Genomic DNA, 18,805 nt, shown 5'->3' on the forward strand with positions numbered 1-18,805 from the left:
ATAAAAATATACTTTTTCAAATTGAATAGTAGATCTTGTTTGCTATCAATTTCCAAGATATGTCTAATCCACTTGTCCAGGCCAAGCTAATCTGTTAATCCACCAGCCCAAGTAGTGACCTGGTAATCCCCGTCAACAATACACTAATTGCGGAGTTGTCCACGCGCGAGCATCATCACCCAGCCGGGGAATTGTTCGCTAATTACGGGGGCGCCCTGGGACCACGCTGCGGTTAAAAGGGGAACAATTAATTTTGGAATTGTTTTGAAACATATTATAAAGCATTTTGATTAAGAGTCAAACATAACAATTATTGTTACATGTTGATAGACACAACATTTGGGACCAGGATTTCAGAGTTGTTTCAGCCATGTATGCATGCTTCGTTTTATTTTGAAAGGGCAAGGGCACCAAGGCATGTTGTACTTGGTAAAGGCATGGAGGAAGAACTTTCTTCCTCCATGGTAAAGGGCACCCTAGATGAGGAAATTGTAAATTTCTACTGGAGCATCTCAAAGGGCACCTCAAGATGACCAGGCGGCATGGAGGCAATCGCCTTCGTTGCCACCGTGAAGTATCAGGCCTGCAGTTTTTAAGAGAAAAGTGATTCACCATCGTGGGGAGCTATGTATATCAAACTTTATTCTGGTATTAAAAATATCAAATGAAACACTTGCACATTATGAGGGAAATGTTTTTGGGTTTTGTTTCTAACGATGATTTGCCAAATTGAAATAATCGAGACAATCTCTGGGGGGAAAAATCAGCAACAATTTAAACAATGATTTTCTGAGTGGTTGTACCATACACAGTTCACAAAAGGTATATTTTTTTATGAGACCCCTCCAAAAATAGCCTGTACAAAACCCGATTCATTTACACAGCAAACCTGACTATACACGAGGGATAAAGAATACAAAATAAAACAAACAAACAAACAAACAAACATACAAACAAACAAACAAACAATGAGGAGATGAATGAAACTGAAATCTCTGTGAAAACACAGATTCGTAGAATAACTTTTAATTAAATTTTCTTTATTCTTAACGTCAATAGATCCAGACACATTGTACTCCATGAGTACATCAAAAAGTAACATTACAACTAACATCTTTGATATTTTTTAAATTTAACAAAATCATTTTTTTTTCAGTGAAAGCCATAATTATTATTCTATTATACTGACAAAAAAAAAACATTCCCGGTTTCATTATTAATTTAAAAAAATCTCATTTTAAAGATTTTCTACAACAGAACTTGACAAAAATATCATAAAACACCAAAAGATTATGCATACAATTCACCACTTGAGGTGGTACATTAAAGTGTGAGGTTGAAGGAGGAGGGTTGGTGGGTTACAAGGGATGGCATTTTCACAGCATTTGTAAGCATATAATGCTACTCTTCAAAAAAAAAAAAAAGAAAAAAAAAAAAAGTTTTTAAGTTACAAACAATATGGCGAACAAAGATGGTGATAAGGTCTCCGTTCTTTATGGAAAATATTTGTCACAACTTTGCACAAACATTGAAGCAGCATAATTGTTTCTTGTACTATTTGAAGTGTTTTCAAATCATTAAGCATCTTAAAATAAACAATAACCCTAAATAGAGTATTCTGAGGTTTCCAATTTCGGACGTTTCCAAAATAAAGGAAGAAAAAAAAAAGACCCATATACATTCATGCTCAGACTGGTATTTGATTGCCACCGTGAATCATATAGAATAATTGTTTTGGCCATAATATGTCATATGAGTTGGTTAAAAACAAATTACATTCAATTTTTGGCAAATATCAAACACCAGTTTCTGAACTTTATGCGAACCGACATTTGTAATGAAATAACACAATTTATGCTCAACCGCAGTCACCACAAAATAGTGAATACAATACAAAAAACACTTCCCTACACTTTATTTCGGGACCTATGTTTTCACTTTTTTCAAACATTGAGTTTTGGTCCAGTGAGATCAAAACTAATTGTTTGACTAATTTCTAAATATTACTGAAATCCTACAACCCCACACTAAAAAAAACCCCACGTTGAACGTTCCCAACTGAGAACTCTTCAAACTGAGAACTAGAATACACAACAAGTACAACTTAATCATAATGATGCATTTCTCAGATCATGTGGGATTTGGTGAATGGGAATTACTATTTGGGCAACCCGATTGAGTCCCTCTGACCTCTGAGGAAGGGCCTTGTCACACGAGGCAACTTGGAGGCAACCAACTGCAGGACAACTTTCGTACTAAGTAGTTTTTTTTAACCCTGTCTCATGATCCCCAATCTTCTTGGAGATTGCCTGGAACTGGTTGCCCGTAATATGCATCGTGTGACACGGCCCTTAAAAACTAACTTATTACATAAACTATTATGAGCTTTGAAAGCTCCATCAGTCTTTTATGTAATTAGGGTGTGTTCGTTTAGCTTCCCTGGGTCGACCCCGCGGTGCTCACTCGGGAGAGCCCCTACTAAGAGCTAATCGAACGATCACACTCGCCCTCTCGTGGTGACGGCATGCACCTCAGGTCACCCCCAAGTGACCCACTCCACAAGCAGGGCACTGGAGGCTGACCCGGGTAAGCCCCGTCAAAGCTATTCGAACGTACCGGGGCAGACAGGCGTCGACCCAGGGAAGCTAACTGAACGCACCCAATGTTAGTCTGTAAGTGCTACAACTACCTTACTTGTTTTATATATCAGGCTAACACAGCTATTGATCTCTGAGGATATAACATGCAAAGTGCTTGGCCGACATCAACAGCACCAAGTTCTACAGTGAAGAAAAATGTGTGCAAAGTACAAGAAAATTATCCTCAAAAGTTGACCAAATGAAATACACAGAACAGACAAGTTGTGAATGACTTTTGACCCCGAGCGGCCATTTTGAGTTTCTTTTCATTTAGCATCACCGAATTAAGCCAAATCAGAATGATGGATTTTGCTACGGCTACAACTGTTGCTAAAGGTGTTGCTAAGGACGCCCTGTACTTCAATGCAGGACGATCAGCAGTAAGTTGAGGCTAGAAACTTAAAATAGCCAGGTCCCTTGCATCAATCAGAGTGTTCAATTCATAACCAGTTATTGTACCAAAGGAATATGAGAAACAAGAACAACCCAGATAGCATAACATTTTTAACTCCAAATTTTTTTTACACTAGAACATAATCTACGCCACTTATATTAACCACCTCCATACCCAAGCAAATAAGACCGAGTACAAAAATACTTTGTGGAAAAATGTAAATACCTACAAAATGAATTGTAACACAACTGTTTAAAGGCATTGGACACCTTTGGTAATTGTCAAAGACCAGTATTCTCACTTGGTGTATCTCAACATATGCATAAAATAACAGATCTGTGAAAATTTTGACTCAATCGGTAATCAAAGAGAATAATGAGTGAAAAAACATCCTGTGTGTGCTTTAATATGCACAACAAAAGGCTTCAGCTGAAGTCTTTTAATATTTGAGTGAAACTACCTCTTTCTCAAAAACTATGTTACTTCAGAGGGAGCCGTTTCTCACAATGTTTTATATTATCAACAGCTCTCCATTGCTCGTTACCAAGTAAGTTTTTATGCTAATAGTTATTTTGAGTAGTTACCAACAGTCTCCAGTGCCTTTAAGTGGAGTTAAAAATACTCGTCTATGTAGAAATTAACATTCATAAATGTTGTCAGAACTGTACAACTGGTTTTCGAATACTGTTTTTCTTTCCTTCTAATGCTCTGGAAATGTGTACCTAGGAGCTGGTAGATGGTTGAGCTTTTTTTGTAACAACTTTATTTCAGTGATCGTATTGTCTTGAATTGCAATTTTGATAAAATACATTGTCTTCAATCATACACGGACATTGGGTAACGTCTGCGGTCAAACATAAGAACATTTGAAATAACTAGAGTATAAGTACCACTTGCCAGTAAATATTTCTTCAAATAAACACCACGAAAACGAGAATTTAACAACAACCCAGAGATTAAAACAAACGGTCTGCAGAAAGATAAACACATTTTAAAAGATGCACCAATCTTTGTGGATTTATTTGGTATTTTAATTTTCATCTTCAAAAAATTAATTTTATCCTCCAAACCTCGCGTCAATGTATTATACCACCTTGAAAATTATATATTTTAAAGGTTTTTAAAATGAAAAATAATTACAAAACTAGATGGATACTTGCCAAATCTTGGATTAAGAACAAATTGCAGTTAAAATGCAAGCATGCAACTTGTTTACAAAAGAAAGCAGGAAACGGCCGTGGCAAATATTTGTGGTTTAGTTTTTGTTTTTCACAGAACAAAAATCCAAGAAAAGAAGGAAATCAACTACTCTGCTGTACGGCTGTAGTTCCAATCCATCGTTTGTTTGCACAACACTCTGTGCTTTACTCTTTAACTTTAGAAAACAAAAGCAAAAACTAAACATCCAAGTAGATGCTCGTTGAACCCTTGTAATTAAAAGCATGCTTCAATTGGATTTGAAAAGAAAAACAAATTCCCAATGTACAACATTTTATACATTTTTTTAAGTAAGATTTAATGCTTTGCAATGAAGCAGTAAGTAAGAACTGATCGAGCTGATACGTCTCCCCAAACAAATTTATGTAGACAGGTCATTACGTGTGAAAACCCACCCTGTTACTTGTCATTGATTCATAAAATGGCATAGTTAAAACAAAAATTCAACAAATCCAAGCACCATTTTTTTGATCCTGCACAGGTAAAGTGACACCTCCTCGTCCCTCGCCCAGTTAACGCCCCCAACCCCCCCCCCCCCTCTGAATAACATATCGAGTGATGTTACCCCTTAGCCTAGAACCAAATCCTAGGACTTTGTCCAATTTATTTCATAGAACAAATTCAACTTGGACAGAAAGACAGACAGACAGTACAGACATACAGACAGACAAATATTATTGATAGGTTATAGTCATTTAAACCTATTTACAGTTGTGTTAACAAATTTCAAATACCTGTTGTTCTCAGATTCCAGAAAAAATTGGAACCCCCCCCCCAAAAAAAAAAACCCCGAAAACAACTACCAAAATACAGACAGAAAGTGTACAGGCAAGTTTTTCCTGAACACCTTATGCTTACAAATTCGTTGAGACCCATTCCCTTCAAAAGGATGCGTTCTTTTTAGTCAGCAATTTGGGCGGAATACAAAATTACTAGGGGTATTTTGACCAACAATAAAAAAACAAACCAACAAAACGGTAGGCCTACTCATTCTCTAAACATCATCCTCTTCAGAAGTGCTACACACAATAGTTTTTTGTTTTTCTAATGTAATTTTTCTAACCAACTATTGTCAAAGCCTGAATTTCAATGTGTACTTCTGTGCACACTAAAAAAAAACTAAAAAAGGGAGGACAGGTAAACTTAATTACAAACCCTGTCTAAAATATGTTTTTCAATAAACCTGAAAAGGCCTTACGAGGTAAAGCCCCTTAAGTGTGGATTATACTAATAAGGATTTAGGGGTCATTTCTTACAGAGCAGTTTTAAGCAAAATTTATTTAAAACATTACAAATGGTGCTTAACGGATTTTGATTACCGGCAAGATTTCTGTAAAAATAATCTCTGCATTGTTTGTTTGTGTCAAAGAAACAAAACATGATTCAATGAAGAAGTAAAGCCAACGATGAGAGAAATATTGTGCGGTGAAAACATTTGGACAGTAGAGGGCAGTAGACTTACTGTCCTTTTGTATTGTGAACGATGCAGAATACATTAACCATGTAACCTGTTTAAATGTTTATAAACAAGCCACAGAGCCTCTTCCTAAACTTAGGATTAATCTTAGGACTTAGGACGAGTTAAATTCCATATTCATAGACGTTAGGACGAGAGACAGGATTAGTCCTAGCATTTCATGAAATCACCTGCTGGACTTTCTGCAGGCACGATTTGTTCACAGCTCAATTAAAAAAAAAATCATTTTCTGGAAATGTAACAATCTAAAAGCTTGTTCAGCTGTTGTTTCTACATTCTTATGATCGTTGTAGTATCTTGCCTGCCAGTAAATGCCCCGAAATGTACAAAAGTTCACTGTACAGAGCAAAGGGTCACTTGCCGTAAACACAGTCATATGGTCTATCATTCAGAAACATCCAAACAGTGAAAGGGCAAGCTTATCTGCAAAGACAACTGTCGTCAAAAAAAAGACAAGCTCTGAATCAGACACAAAAAGCTGAGAAAACACTCTTTACACTCGTTCATTTTCAAACAGACTACCAGCCAAAAGCTATATAAATTTTGCAATTAAAAGAGGGATGGGGAACCAGCCAAGCTCCAGCAGCATCTGTCTGTGCTTTCAGCACTTCTGTAAAAGATGGGACGCCTAGTGTCTGGGGTTAGCTTACTTAGTTGGAGCGTTGCTTCTTGGTTGACGTCTTGGTTGCCGTCTTGCGTGTGGGCGTTTTGCGTTTACCTTTCTTGATGACCGGTTTGTTCTTGATGGACCCACGCTTTCTTTTGGATGTCTGCAAGAGAGACCAAAGAAGAGAAATACTGTCAAGAATTTAAACTACTTTTCCAAAGCAGGGTATCTGCACACTTCAAAAGTCAAATTAAAGACCTTTTTTTGACCCTTTTTATGCCACCTTTAAAGGAACACGTTGCCTTGGATCGGACGAGTTGGTCAAAACAAAAGCGTTTGTAACCGTTTTTTATAAAATGCATATGGTTGGAAAGATGTTTTAAAAGTAGAATACAATGATCCACACAAGTTTGTCTCGAAATTGCGTGGTTTTCCTTCTACTGTGCGAACTAACATGGTCGGCCATTTATGGGAGTCAAAATTTTGACCCCCATAAATGGCCGACGTGTTAGTCGACGAGGTAAAAGGAAAACCACGCAATTTCGAGGCATGTTTGTGTGGATCATTGTATTCTACTTTTACAACATCTTTCTACCCATATGCATTTTATAAAAAACGGTTACAAACGCTTTTCAAAGACCAACTCGACCGATCCAAGGCAACGTGTTCCTTTAACACAATTTAGGCGCAAAAATACGTGAATAAGGCAGTTAAGAAATAGCTATACCCCTCAAAATTTATGTTACCTTTTCTACTCACACAGCATAATTTGGTTGTTTGAGAGCTGATTGAAAAAAATTCATTACATGCTTCAACAATTTGTTAGGACATCAAGTAAGTGAATTCAATCCTTTTAATGCCTTTTACGACCTTCAATTTGGATAGTTCAATTTACAACTTTTTAAGGATCTGCAGAAACCCTGCAAGGAGTCCTCTACTTTCTTGTCTGCTGTAAATCTTCAAATTTGCTGGGGGGTTAACAGATCATAATCAGGTAAGGTTTGAGCAAATTTGTGAACACTTGCTGCTTCAAAAAATTGTTTTGGTTTATAGAGAATAACTGAGGAAGTTATGAGCATGTTTCTGATAACAGGTCCTAATTTCATGAAGCTGCTAAGCACACACATTTGCTTAGCATGAAATTTCTTCCTTGATAAAAACAGGATTACCAACCAAATTTCCATGTGTTGCATATTGCTTGTTACTGGTGTTCAGCTGTTGTTCGCTTATCCAGTGAAAATCATGTGGAAATTTGGTTGGTAATCCTGTTTTTATCAAGGCAAAAATTTCATGCTAAGCAAATGTTTGTGCTAATCAGCTCTATGAAATTGGCCCCAGATGTTTTGCTGGTACACACTTGGTGGCCCAGACAATGAATGTGGCTTTTGCTATGGGATTCCTATGCTCAACGCTTGTTCATGTGGCATTTAAGCTGCAGTTGCAGCTATAGATTTTTGATAGCGATTGTGAGAAAGAAAACTTGTATGCTCAGCATGTAAGAAAATATTAAGAAATGCCAGAAATCTACGGATGTTTTTTCCCTATGTTGATTAAAGGCAGGAATCTTCAGAATTTTTTTTTTTTAAACCTACGATGATAAGAAACAAGAATCTTCATGTATGTCTTTTTTCCCTATGATGATCAGCGGCAAGAATCTGCAATGTTTTTTTTTTTCCTATACAAATCAACGAGCCATTCATACCTTCTTGGAGGCAATTTTTTTCTTGTTAGATTTCTTGGTGGTTGTCTTCAGTACGGGCTCTCTGTTGTCCAAGGGTTTGACCCTGTAAATGCGGACCAGCCAGTGCTCCGTAGTGTAAGCTTCCTCTAAATGCTGGAAGGAGATGTCTTTGTTGCCGATCTCGGCATTACGAGTCCGGTCGTAGCCTGGGGGGCTCCTGAAATCCAGCTGATAATGAAGATGATTTTGAAAGGGGAAGGCGTAAGTATAAGAATAACTTAACAATTGTGTGTATAGGCAGAGGACAAATTAAATGTTCTTAAACTTCATTCAAATTGCTTCATAAACAAGTTCATTGGAGGCACAACTGTGTTAGAAAAGTAAAGGTATGTAGTCTGGTAGTGTTTCTTAAAAAGGAAAACACAGATAACTTGAAAACAGGTGTGGTGAGAACAGAAACAAAACAATCAAACAGACAAGCACCCCCAAAACCCATTACAAAGCCAAACAAACCCTGCAACCCCAACACTGCTATGTTAAACAAAGCAAAGCAAATAAGAGACGAACAAAAAGACAAGATAAACATGACGAGTATTGCGCTAGAATTTCTTTAAGATTTAGGTGATCTCTGTCTTATTTTAAATAACTAAAGTTTTGAACAGTGTCCTCTGGACACACTCTAAGATTGTGTTCTTTGTTCCAGTGATGTACACATTCTTCCTAAAACAAGACTACTTCAAATTTTTTTCCTTCAAAATATTTCAGTAAAAACAAACCTGCATTTCACCAAAGCGGTAGTAGCACATCTTGTACATGAGGCAGTTGAGTAAAGTCGGGGAACCAGAGCTGTCCACACGGAATTCTCCATTCACGGTGAAATAGTCTGACTCCTAAAAATAGCAAAAGAATACACATCAATTCAATAATGTATTCGCCTGTGGATTTTTTGTTTACAGGACTCAAGGAAAGTACCGAGTATGCAATGCTCAACACACATCGGTGTACGAACAAAATCACAGTCTCTAACATCAGGGCCCAATTTCATAGAGCTGCTAAGCACGACAATTTGCTTAGCATGAAATTTCTTCTTTTGAAAAAAAAAACAACAGGATTATCAACCAAATTCCCATTTTTTGCATATCGCTTATTACTGGTGTTCAGCTTTTGTTTGCTTATCCTGAAAATCATGTGGAAATTTGTTTGGTAATCCTGTTTTTATCAAGGCAACAATTTCATGCTTAGCAAATTTTTGTGCTTAGTAGCGCTATGAAGTTGGGCCCTGGTAATGCAAGGATGTGATAGGCTGTGTAAAAACAAAGTGTGAGCGTAAAGTGTGAAAGCTTGTGGGCGCAAAGTCTGCTTACATACATTTATCTTTGGTTTTCAAAGCCCTACTCTGTCATCTGTGGCTTTCTATATGTTTTTCCCCATGTTGTTTTGTATTTCATCGTAATTATACAATTTATTATTATTTTTATTTTTTTGAGAAGGGGGGGGGGGGGGTCATCAAAGTCTATGCACTTACTCTGATGTCCTTGGGATGTTCGCCCTCAGCGATGCGAACCATCCACAAGAATTTGTTGATGTCATCACCCGAGTAGCCAATCACACCACCGAATATAACCAGGACATAGTTGACGTCCAATTCACGCATGATCTTATAAGCCTCCGTCTCATTGGACGACATGGCCTTGCCCACCTGTACATTCAGTAGGTTAAGAAGGGCAGTTAATGCAACTTGATTCTTCAGGAATGTCTTCAATCACACCAAGTTGTTTTTCAAGAAAATATACCTTAGGCCACATAAAAAAAGAAAAAATTGTTGATTGTCTTTTTTTTTTCTGGATGGGGGAGGGAGGGAGTTTTTTTTTTTTTTTTTTAAAGTTTTCTTGACATGCCAAATATGAAATCAAGAATAAAGAAATCATCACAATCACTATAAAACAGAGGGTTTGTGTGTTTTTGATGTTTTCAATAGTTTTGTCAAACAAATTTAACTCCTAGATGACATTTTCTGTAAACTTTTTTCAAACAACTAAGCACAGTGTAGCCCAAGTAAATAATTGAAGAGTTGTTCTTGCTTTGCCAACATGAATAAAAACCTTCTTTAAACATCTTTTCAAACCTGTACATTTTGAAAAAAACATATCAGCTGAAAAATCTGGGCAGTAAAAGTAAAAAGAGATATCCAGACATGTTTTTTATGATTTGAAAAAAAAAAAAAAAAAAAAAAAAAGGGGTCGGGGTTTTTTGAACGGTTGGGCGGGGACAATCAACAATTTTTTAAAATTTTATGTGGCCTTAACTTGTTTAGTGCTTGCTTTTTTTAAACACTGTGTGGACATGTGCAAGTCCACCACACAATGTTTCAAAACCTTGCATTGCTTGGACCTCTTTTGTTCTAACTTTATGTGTAATGCTTGCCCACAATGCACGCAACATTTCTAAGGTACGGTTTCTATGAGCCTTTGAAAAAAAGTAGGAATATTTTCTTGAGTACAAGGGATGACCTACATGTACACATGGTGTAGGCTTTAATAGACTTTTCATTCCAATTGTTAGTATCAATTTTTCTGATTTTTCTACCGGGAATACAAAATCAGAAACCTGTGTACGAAGATTATCATGTCTGTGTTTACAAGGCAAGACCTACCAATGCAATATGACTATTGTTCCACGTATTGTTATCAACGAGCGTCGTTCTGTTGGCCATTCCCGCTATCTGGTACCCATAATCCCACCAAGACATCACGCGGTCGCGATCTCCGGTGTTCTGACGCAACCAATAATACGCTTCCCGAAAGTCGTCTAAGATATTGCGAGTACTGCAAAGAAAACAATTATTATTTATGAATTTGATTTTAAAATATATAAATCCAGGTTATTTATTATTTTTTTATACATTGGAAGAGAGCATAATCTATGCTTTAATACTGTTAAAATTTTGGTTCAAAAGTTGTAGAAACACCAAAAAATGTAAAATATTAAATCTGAGAAAAATTACTTTAAAGTCAAGTTGTGTATTGAAAATCAATCAGCACATTTCATTTTCAGCTCTAATTTTAACCCCCTTTTTGATGTTATTTATCAGGAAGGAAGTTGCCGATATAAAACAAAATATTCAATTAAATTCACAAAAAGTATTTTGTGTAACACTTCACCCATATTTGCCTATTTTGGCTTGTTTCTCCATGCTGATATTTCCAACAAAAGACTTATTTTTGCTTGTTTCACATATCATATTTACGGATTCAATCCAGAGCCGTTTCTCACAATGTTTTATACTATCAACAGCTCTCCATTGCTTGTAACCGAGTAAGGTTTTATGCTAATAACTATTTTGAGTAACTGCCAATAGTGTCCAGTGCCTTTTAAACACAAATTTAAACTCTCTTGGGTGGATTTCACAAAGGTAGTCCTAACTTAGGACTTGTCCTAGGCAATGCTAATAGATAGGACTGGTCCTAAGTTAGGACCAGTAACTCATCCTAACTTAGGACTGGTCCTATCTCTTAGCATTGCCTAGGACTAGTCCTAAGTTAGGACTACCTTTGTGAAATCCACCCCAGGAGCGTTAATTCTTACCCATCGTTGTTGTATGTTGCTAAGACTATACTGGGACTAGAGTATGCATTGCTTGTCACCCACGTACAGTGAACGGCAAACATCATCAGCATCATTAACATCGCCATGATGACGAATCCCTTCAGGTTGGTTCCTAACGTGCTGTATTTATCTTGATCCAGTTTGGGCTTGCGTACTTTACCAGCCTGCATCGAAAGGGAAATAACACCAACAATTAAACTTTTAAATGGTTTATATTTAAAAAAAAAAAAAAAAAAATAGATAAAAAAGACCATCACAGGCAAAGGCTGAATTGTATTAATATTACAAGGGGTTAATATCGATATATTAGTAAAGATTTCAAAATACATATGAACATTTTTTGTAACAATATTTAAAAAGATGATAATAACAGTAGTGCTCCAAGAAACTGCCTCCAATTGGGACTACCAAAATCTACAAGTGTTCTAAAGTCTCCCATCTCAAACTAAATCTTCTCAAAATCAGGAAGTGACAGTCAAACAATTTCTGTCGCTTTGACCTTAAGTCTGACCTTGTCATAGAGCTTCCTGTTCTTCCGATCCACCTCCTCCTCATCCTCCTCAGTCTCCTCCGCCTCATCTTCATCTTTCTTCTTCCTCTCCGAGTCATCAGCGAGGTACTCCGTCAGCGTCTTTGAGATTGAGATGGACGCCAGGATGCAGACAACCGGGGTGAGGGTGAGCATCAGGCGTACCATCACGCCGGCGAAGTAGACCGCGCTCAGGGCGTACAGGACAACTGAGAAGAAAACAGGCCATAAGAAAAATTATAACAACTGTATTTACTACAGCACCCAGCATTAGCTTGTCATTTCACAAGTCAGCCAGCCTTTCCACTGGTCCACATTCAGGGATGTGATAGACTGAACTATAAGCGCAAAGCGTGAAAGCTTGGGCGCATTAAAGTTCCAATCACGAAGCCTGCTTAAATTCATCTATCTTTCATTTTAAAAACCCTACTCTGAAATGTTCCATATGGTTTTATCTTTATGTTCTTATGAAGTTGATCTAAGTAAAATTAAAATATATATATATATACGATATATAAAAAAAAATTACATAAATTTTATGATTTGGGGGGCGGGCGGGGGTTTAAAAAAAAAACGAGAAAAAGGGGAAAAAAAACAACAGGAAAATCACACCCCTGTTATTGCGATGATCAGACTCAAGAATTCTGGCACTTACTAAAGACTCTCTCGTCGTTGATCTCCTTAATGACGAACCATAGACCGGCCGGAAAGAAGCAGACCAAGATGTGGAGGTCGAAGAAGAACGAGACCCACGTAGTTGGCTGGTGCTCCGACACCGACGCTATGATGGGAATGTGGATTTTTGCATATCTACAGACATCAAAGTAAAACAGTTATAGTTTTACTTTATAGCTTTACTTTAGGCCACCCTAAACTTTCACAGGTGACTTTTAATTGTACATTGCTTGATATTATTGCCTATAAGTCAGCAATATGTTGACAAAAATGCCACTACTGATCAATCGGTGTGACCCATTTTCTGTGGAAAATTACCAGCCAAAAGCAAAACAGAAACTTGTTACTTTAAACCAACTCATTTTTCTGTACACTTCAGGCCTGGAATTACACGCAGGTCACATGGGCTATGGCCTCCGTTGCCCCTGGTCTTGGCCTCGGTGCCCCTTCAGAAGTTTCCCATTGACTTTAAGATTTTCCAATGGAAGTGCCCTTTGCAAAATGAAAATGGTCTTGCCCTTTCAAAGGTGTGAAGTTCCAGGGCCTGCACTTATTCCAGAACTGAAAGTCGATATTTCTTTGAACCCCCTAGGGTTCAGAAGCCTTTACAAGACAATTTAAAAATGTATGAGGCATCGGTAAACAAAAGTGTTTTTATTCAAGTGGAAATTTTAATAGGCGGAGGCCGACACTTTCCGAAACTCGTATAACCTCCACCCACGGCATTACCGCTGGGATTGGTTCATTAAATTTAAACCATCCTGAGAATAAGAAGCGTCTTGTTGAATTAAAGGAAAGTTTAACTTTGGTTTTCGGAACCATCCGATTGTTTTATGTTAACGTAGATGTATAAATGTAAAATATAAAGCAAGAAAAGCTCTCCAAAGAACATTATCTACTTGAGTAGGATTTGAAACTTTGCATGGTGGAAATATGATATGGAAAGGTTTGTGCTAACACCATGTAATGACAATCTCTAAGTGAGTTGGGGGTGGTTCTGAAAAGAACTGTTGGTTTCAACTTGACGTTTCGATCAGTATGCTCTGATTGTCTTCTGGAGAAGACGATCAGAGCATACTGATCGAAACGTCGAGTTGAAACCAACGCTTCTTTTCAGAACCACCCCAACTCATTTAGAGTGATTACATCGTGTTACTGCAAACCATTCCAAAATAACAAAACTGTGAAAATTTGAGCTCAACTGGTTGTCAAAGTTGCGAGATAATAATGAAAGAAAAAACACCCTTGTCACACTACTAACTTGTGTGCATTTAGATGGTTGATTTCTAGACCTCAAAATTATAAATCTGAGGTCTCGAAATCAAATTCACGGAGAATTACTTCTTTCTCAAAAACTACGTTACTTCAGAGGGAGCAGTTTCTCACAATGTTTTATACTATCAACAGCTCCCCATTACTCGTTACCAAGTAAGGTTTTATGCTGATAATTATTTTGAGTAATTACCAATAGTGTCCACTGCCTTTAAGTGAGCGACAGAGAGCATACTTACCCTGTATCGTACAGGGAATAGAACCGCCCACTCCAAGGTGCAATATAACCTGAGGGAAGAGGAAAATAAACACAATTATGCCACTATGCACCGTCAGAGTCTTGATTAACTCCAACTTCACAAAAAGTTTGATGTTTGCATGTGCAATTCAGAGTTTACCTGCGATACCTGCTGTAATAAAACATTTTTGGTTAATAGAACCGCCCACTCCACGGTGCAAAATAACCTGAGAGAAAAATTAATAAACAGAATTATGCCACTACCAACAGAATCTTGATTAACTTGTGACTTCACAAAAACTTTGATGTTTGTATGTGCAATTCAGTTTTTAACTGGGATACCATTTCTGGTTAATAGAACCGCCCACTCCACGGTTCAAAATAACCTGAGAGAAAAATAATAAACAGAATTATGCCACTACTCATCTACAGAATCTTGATTAACTCCGACTTCAAAAAAACTTTGATGTTTGCATGTGCAATTCAGAGTTTAACTGCGATACATGTTTTAATAAACCATTTTTGGTTAATAGAATCGCCCACTCCACTTTGATGTTTGCATGTGCAGTTCAGAGTTTAACTGCGATACATGTTTTAATAAACCATTTTTGGTTAATAGAACCGCCCACTCCACGGTGCAAAATAACCTGAGAGAAAGAAAAAAGAAACAGAATTATGCCACTATGCATCTACAGAAACTTGATTGACTCGGACTTCACAAAAAATTGATGTTTGTATATGTGCAATTCAGTTTTTAACTGGGATACCATTTTTGATTTATAGAACCGCCCACTCCACGGTGCAAAATAACCTGAGAGAAAAATAATAAACAGAATTATGCCACTACGCATCTACAGAATCTTGATTAACTCAGACTTCACCAGAGCTTGTTTGAATGAAAGATCAGGTTTAAGTTAATCAAGTTCTGATTCTATATTATTAATAATAGTGGCTTCTCATATAACGGTCATATCCGTCACTCAGTGATGCTCAAGGCGCTTCAACATACAGTATTTTCCTGCAAGGTATTGTGGAGCTACGTTTTTGAAGTATGAGACCAATCCTTTACAAAGCACCATGTAATTGAGGCACATTATGCTGTCACCTGGACCAGGAACATCGGGATAAACCCCCTTTGTTTTGGATAAGGGCAATGGGTTCTTTTACATGCGTTCCGCAACACACAGGAGAAAGTGACCAGGCTTAGAAAGTACACTTGAGTAATCAGACAGAAACAGCCGGAATGAATATTGCATAGCCAAACTGATTATGCTTAGCAGAAGACCCAAACAGTCTGAGTGAAGAATACACGACCAAACTAATCATGCTTAGCAAGAGACCAAAGTCTTGGTGAAGACTGTGCGATTATGTCTTAGCGAGGCACCAAAACAGTCCGAGTGAAGAAAGCGCTACCAAGCTGGTCATGCTTAGCGAGGAACCCAAGTCTTAGTGGTGACTGCACAGCCAAGCTTATTGTGCTTAGCGAGGGACTCAAACAGTCCTAGTGAAGACTGCACAGCCAAACTGATCATGCTTAGCAAGGGACCCAAACGGTCTGATTGACGATTGCACTGCCAAACTGATCATGATTTTCAAAAACAAAGGGACCCAAGTCTGAGAGAAGACTTCGCTTGGCAAGTTGATTGTGCTTAGCGAGGGACCAAAACAGATTGAGTGGCAACCACATAGCCAACTGATCATGCTATAACAAGGAACCTAAACAGTTCAAAGAGCTCTGGGATGCTCTAAATGTTATAATTGTTAAAGCCGATTGTGGGAGTGTTTCAAGGAAAGACCTTTTTACCCGGTTTTAGCGCGAGGTAATGAACTCTTTTTTGTTGGGGGGGGGGGGGGGGGCTCTGTCTATTGGAAAAATGTAAATACTAAATAATTCTGAGCATCCTGGAACTGCTCTTAAAAACACCCAAAGAGATATATCAATAACTAGGTCTACTTCCAGCAAGCCTCTCCATCCTTTCAAGCCAGTCTTACCTGCATAAGTAAGAAGAACGACCGCTAGGAACACAACGCCAGCAGTTCCCACAACGCCAAAGAAAAACAGCGCCCTGAACTCCTTCTTGGACAGGAAATCTTGGACGTATTTCAGGAAAGCGTACGCCTGGAGTAATGCAAAGGTACCTTGGTGGTGTTTGAGACAAGAAATCAAAACAAAATTACAACAGGCCGTGAGAATTCATAACAATTCATAATTACGCCTGGGTGAGATTAATTTCCCCAGAGTCGCTTCAAAACCTGTTATAACTCCTGGGCCCAATTTCATAGAGCTGCTTAGGCACAAAAAGCAGCTAAGCATAACAAAATTACGCTTACTAGAATAAGGTTACCAGCCAATTTACCATATCACAAGGTACAATTTGTGACTGGTAACCTGCTCATTTCTGCTAAGCAGAAGAATTCTTAAGAACAAAAAGCACCTAAGCATAACAGATTTATGCTTACTAGCATGAGGTTACCAGCCACACTACTATGTCACCAGTGCATTTTACGACTGGTACCCTCATTTCTGCTTAGCAAAAAATTGGAAAGCAATATATTTTCTGCTTAGGCAGCTCTATGAAATTGGGCCCTGGAGTGTGAGACAACACCTAACATTAAAGTCGACACCAAGGCTTTTTAGCAGGGGAAAAGAGAAAATCCTTCTAAAAAATTAGCGCAACTCCTGGTTTCTATGGATGTGACCACACAGCCTAAGGCTTTGACTTTTCCACAGTATGCATTTTGGGTTCTTCTCCCACCTGCTGGATGTCTCACTGACTAATCAAATTGTACGACTTAAATTAAAATGCATATTCAGGAATACCACTTACGGGCTGTAGGAAATGCGTATTTATGCATCTCGAATCGAAGGTGGATTTTTGTCACCATCTGACAGGTGTTTCTTAAAGGGAGTCTTTTAAGGGAGAATTTGAAATCAACATTAACACTTATTCGTTTTGGAACTGGGCATACTGCGGAAATGGTTTTTAGATCTTGTTTGGGTTAATTGACTACAACAATTTTTATTTTTATTTTTAAAAGACCCCCCCCACACAAAAAAACCATATAAAAAAAACCTTAAATAAAGTATCCTTAGTGTTCTTGATTTAAATGTTAGCAGGTTACTTGGGAGAGGGAAAAAGAAAACATGGGGAAACAAGAAAAAAAGGGAAAAAAAAACAACAAGTGGTCAAGTGGTTCTTTGTAGTTTAAGCAGGAGACCACGGAGTCTTTCCATTTTAAAGGCAGTGGACACTATTGGTAATTACTCAAAATATTTATTAGCATAAAACCTTACTTGGTAACGAGTAATGGGGAGAGGTTGATGGTATAAAACATTGTGAGAAACGGCTCCCTCTGAAGTGCCATAGTTTTCGAGAAAGAAGTAATTTTCCACGAATTTGATTTCGAGACCTCAGATTTAGAACTTGAGGTCTCGAAAGCAACCATCTAAACGCACACAACTTCGTGTGACAAGGGTGTTTTTTTTCTTTTGTTATTATCACGCACGTTCGATGACCGATTGAGCTCAAATTTGTTATTTTAAGCGTTTGTTGAGATACACCAACTGTTAAGGCTAGTCTTTGACAATTACCAATAGTGTCCACTGCTTTTAACAATTTTGATGGTGTAATATGTAATGATGTTTTTAAACTAATACATCTTTTTTACGGAGGGCCTCCTTGAAAAGCAGTGTGGGTGCTGATTGGAGTTTACCCTCAATAAAGATGACGTGAATAAATATTAAGCAAAATTATTTATTATAAAAGTTTCAAATACTGACCTGCTGCTGCCATGTGCTCACTGGTGCGTACCGGCTGGAACCCAACAAAAGGCACCTGCATTGAAAACACTGTCCCTAAGATGTAGAACACTGTAAAAGCTGTGGACAAAAAATAAACAAGAAAAGAAGACACATTAAGCCGGAGGTCACAGGTTCTTGACGAAGTGGCGGTGTTTGTACATGTGTACATTCAAACCCTAATTCTCGTTTACATTATACAATTGTTGCATGCTGTGGCGGGGTCCATGATGTTTTGTATACCCGAGGGGGAAAATGGCACCCAAGGCGAGGCCGAGGTTGGCACTTTCCATCGAGGGTGTTCAAAACCCATGGACCCAAGTCACAGCGTGCAACAATCGTTTTGTTTTACCTTGGTAACATTTTTATTCCTCTTCTCAAAGTTCTGTTGTCATCTTCAAACATTATTCAATGTTCCCTCGAACCCGCGGCCGTTTCGTACTTAGCACTGGAAATCGTTCAACGCTGGTAACGATCCAGAATGTACACAGGTTAACAAAACTCATGTTACCCGCCACGCCATGGTACATGCGTTTTTGTTGCGCGTCACATGATTGGTTCTCGACCAATCAAACTTCACAATTTGTTACCCGAGGTGTAACAATTGTTATTGTTAAACCCCAAAATATTTAAGTTTACCCAGTGAGTCTCTCTTGTGGCTTTTAACTTA

The 18,805-nt window shown here is 37.9% G+C and overlaps 1 protein-coding gene across 2 annotated transcripts in view; it reads right to left on the reverse strand.

Moving 5' to 3' along the window:
* Nucleotides 1–1,420: 1,420 nt before the first annotated feature.
* LOC139937175 (dolichyl-diphosphooligosaccharide--protein glycosyltransferase subunit STT3B-like) overlaps nucleotides 1,421–18,805 on the reverse strand; it is a 37,340-nt gene continuing 19,955 nt past the window's right edge. The window contains exons 8-19 of one of the 2 annotated variants that reach the window (XM_071932230.1): nucleotides 18,118–18,216; nucleotides 16,329–16,475; nucleotides 14,338–14,386; nucleotides 12,807–12,961; nucleotides 12,134–12,360; nucleotides 11,602–11,786; nucleotides 10,670–10,841; nucleotides 9,542–9,715; nucleotides 8,793–8,906; nucleotides 8,038–8,244; nucleotides 6,379–6,498; nucleotides 1,421–2,780 (exon numbers count right to left, since the gene is read on the reverse strand). In XM_071932230.1, the coding sequence (XP_071788331.1) occupies nucleotides 6,379–6,498; nucleotides 8,038–8,244; nucleotides 8,793–8,906; nucleotides 9,542–9,715; nucleotides 10,670–10,841; nucleotides 11,602–11,786; nucleotides 12,134–12,360; nucleotides 12,807–12,961; nucleotides 14,338–14,386; nucleotides 16,329–16,475; nucleotides 18,118–18,216 (1,649 nt within the window). In that variant the 3' untranslated portion in view covers nucleotides 1,421–2,780. Of the gene's footprint in view, nucleotides 6,499–8,037; nucleotides 8,245–8,792; nucleotides 8,907–9,541; nucleotides 9,716–10,669; nucleotides 10,842–11,601; nucleotides 11,787–12,133; nucleotides 12,361–12,806; nucleotides 12,962–14,337; nucleotides 14,387–16,328; nucleotides 16,476–18,117; nucleotides 18,217–18,805 lie in introns of both variants that reach the window. The other variant, XM_071932229.1, reaches the window with a different exon arrangement.

Source organism: Asterias amurensis, chromosome 5 (genome assembly GCF_032118995.1).
Source record: "Asterias amurensis chromosome 5, ASM3211899v1".
Lineage (NCBI taxonomy): Eukaryota > Metazoa > Echinodermata > Asteroidea > Forcipulatida > Asteriidae > Asterias > Asterias amurensis.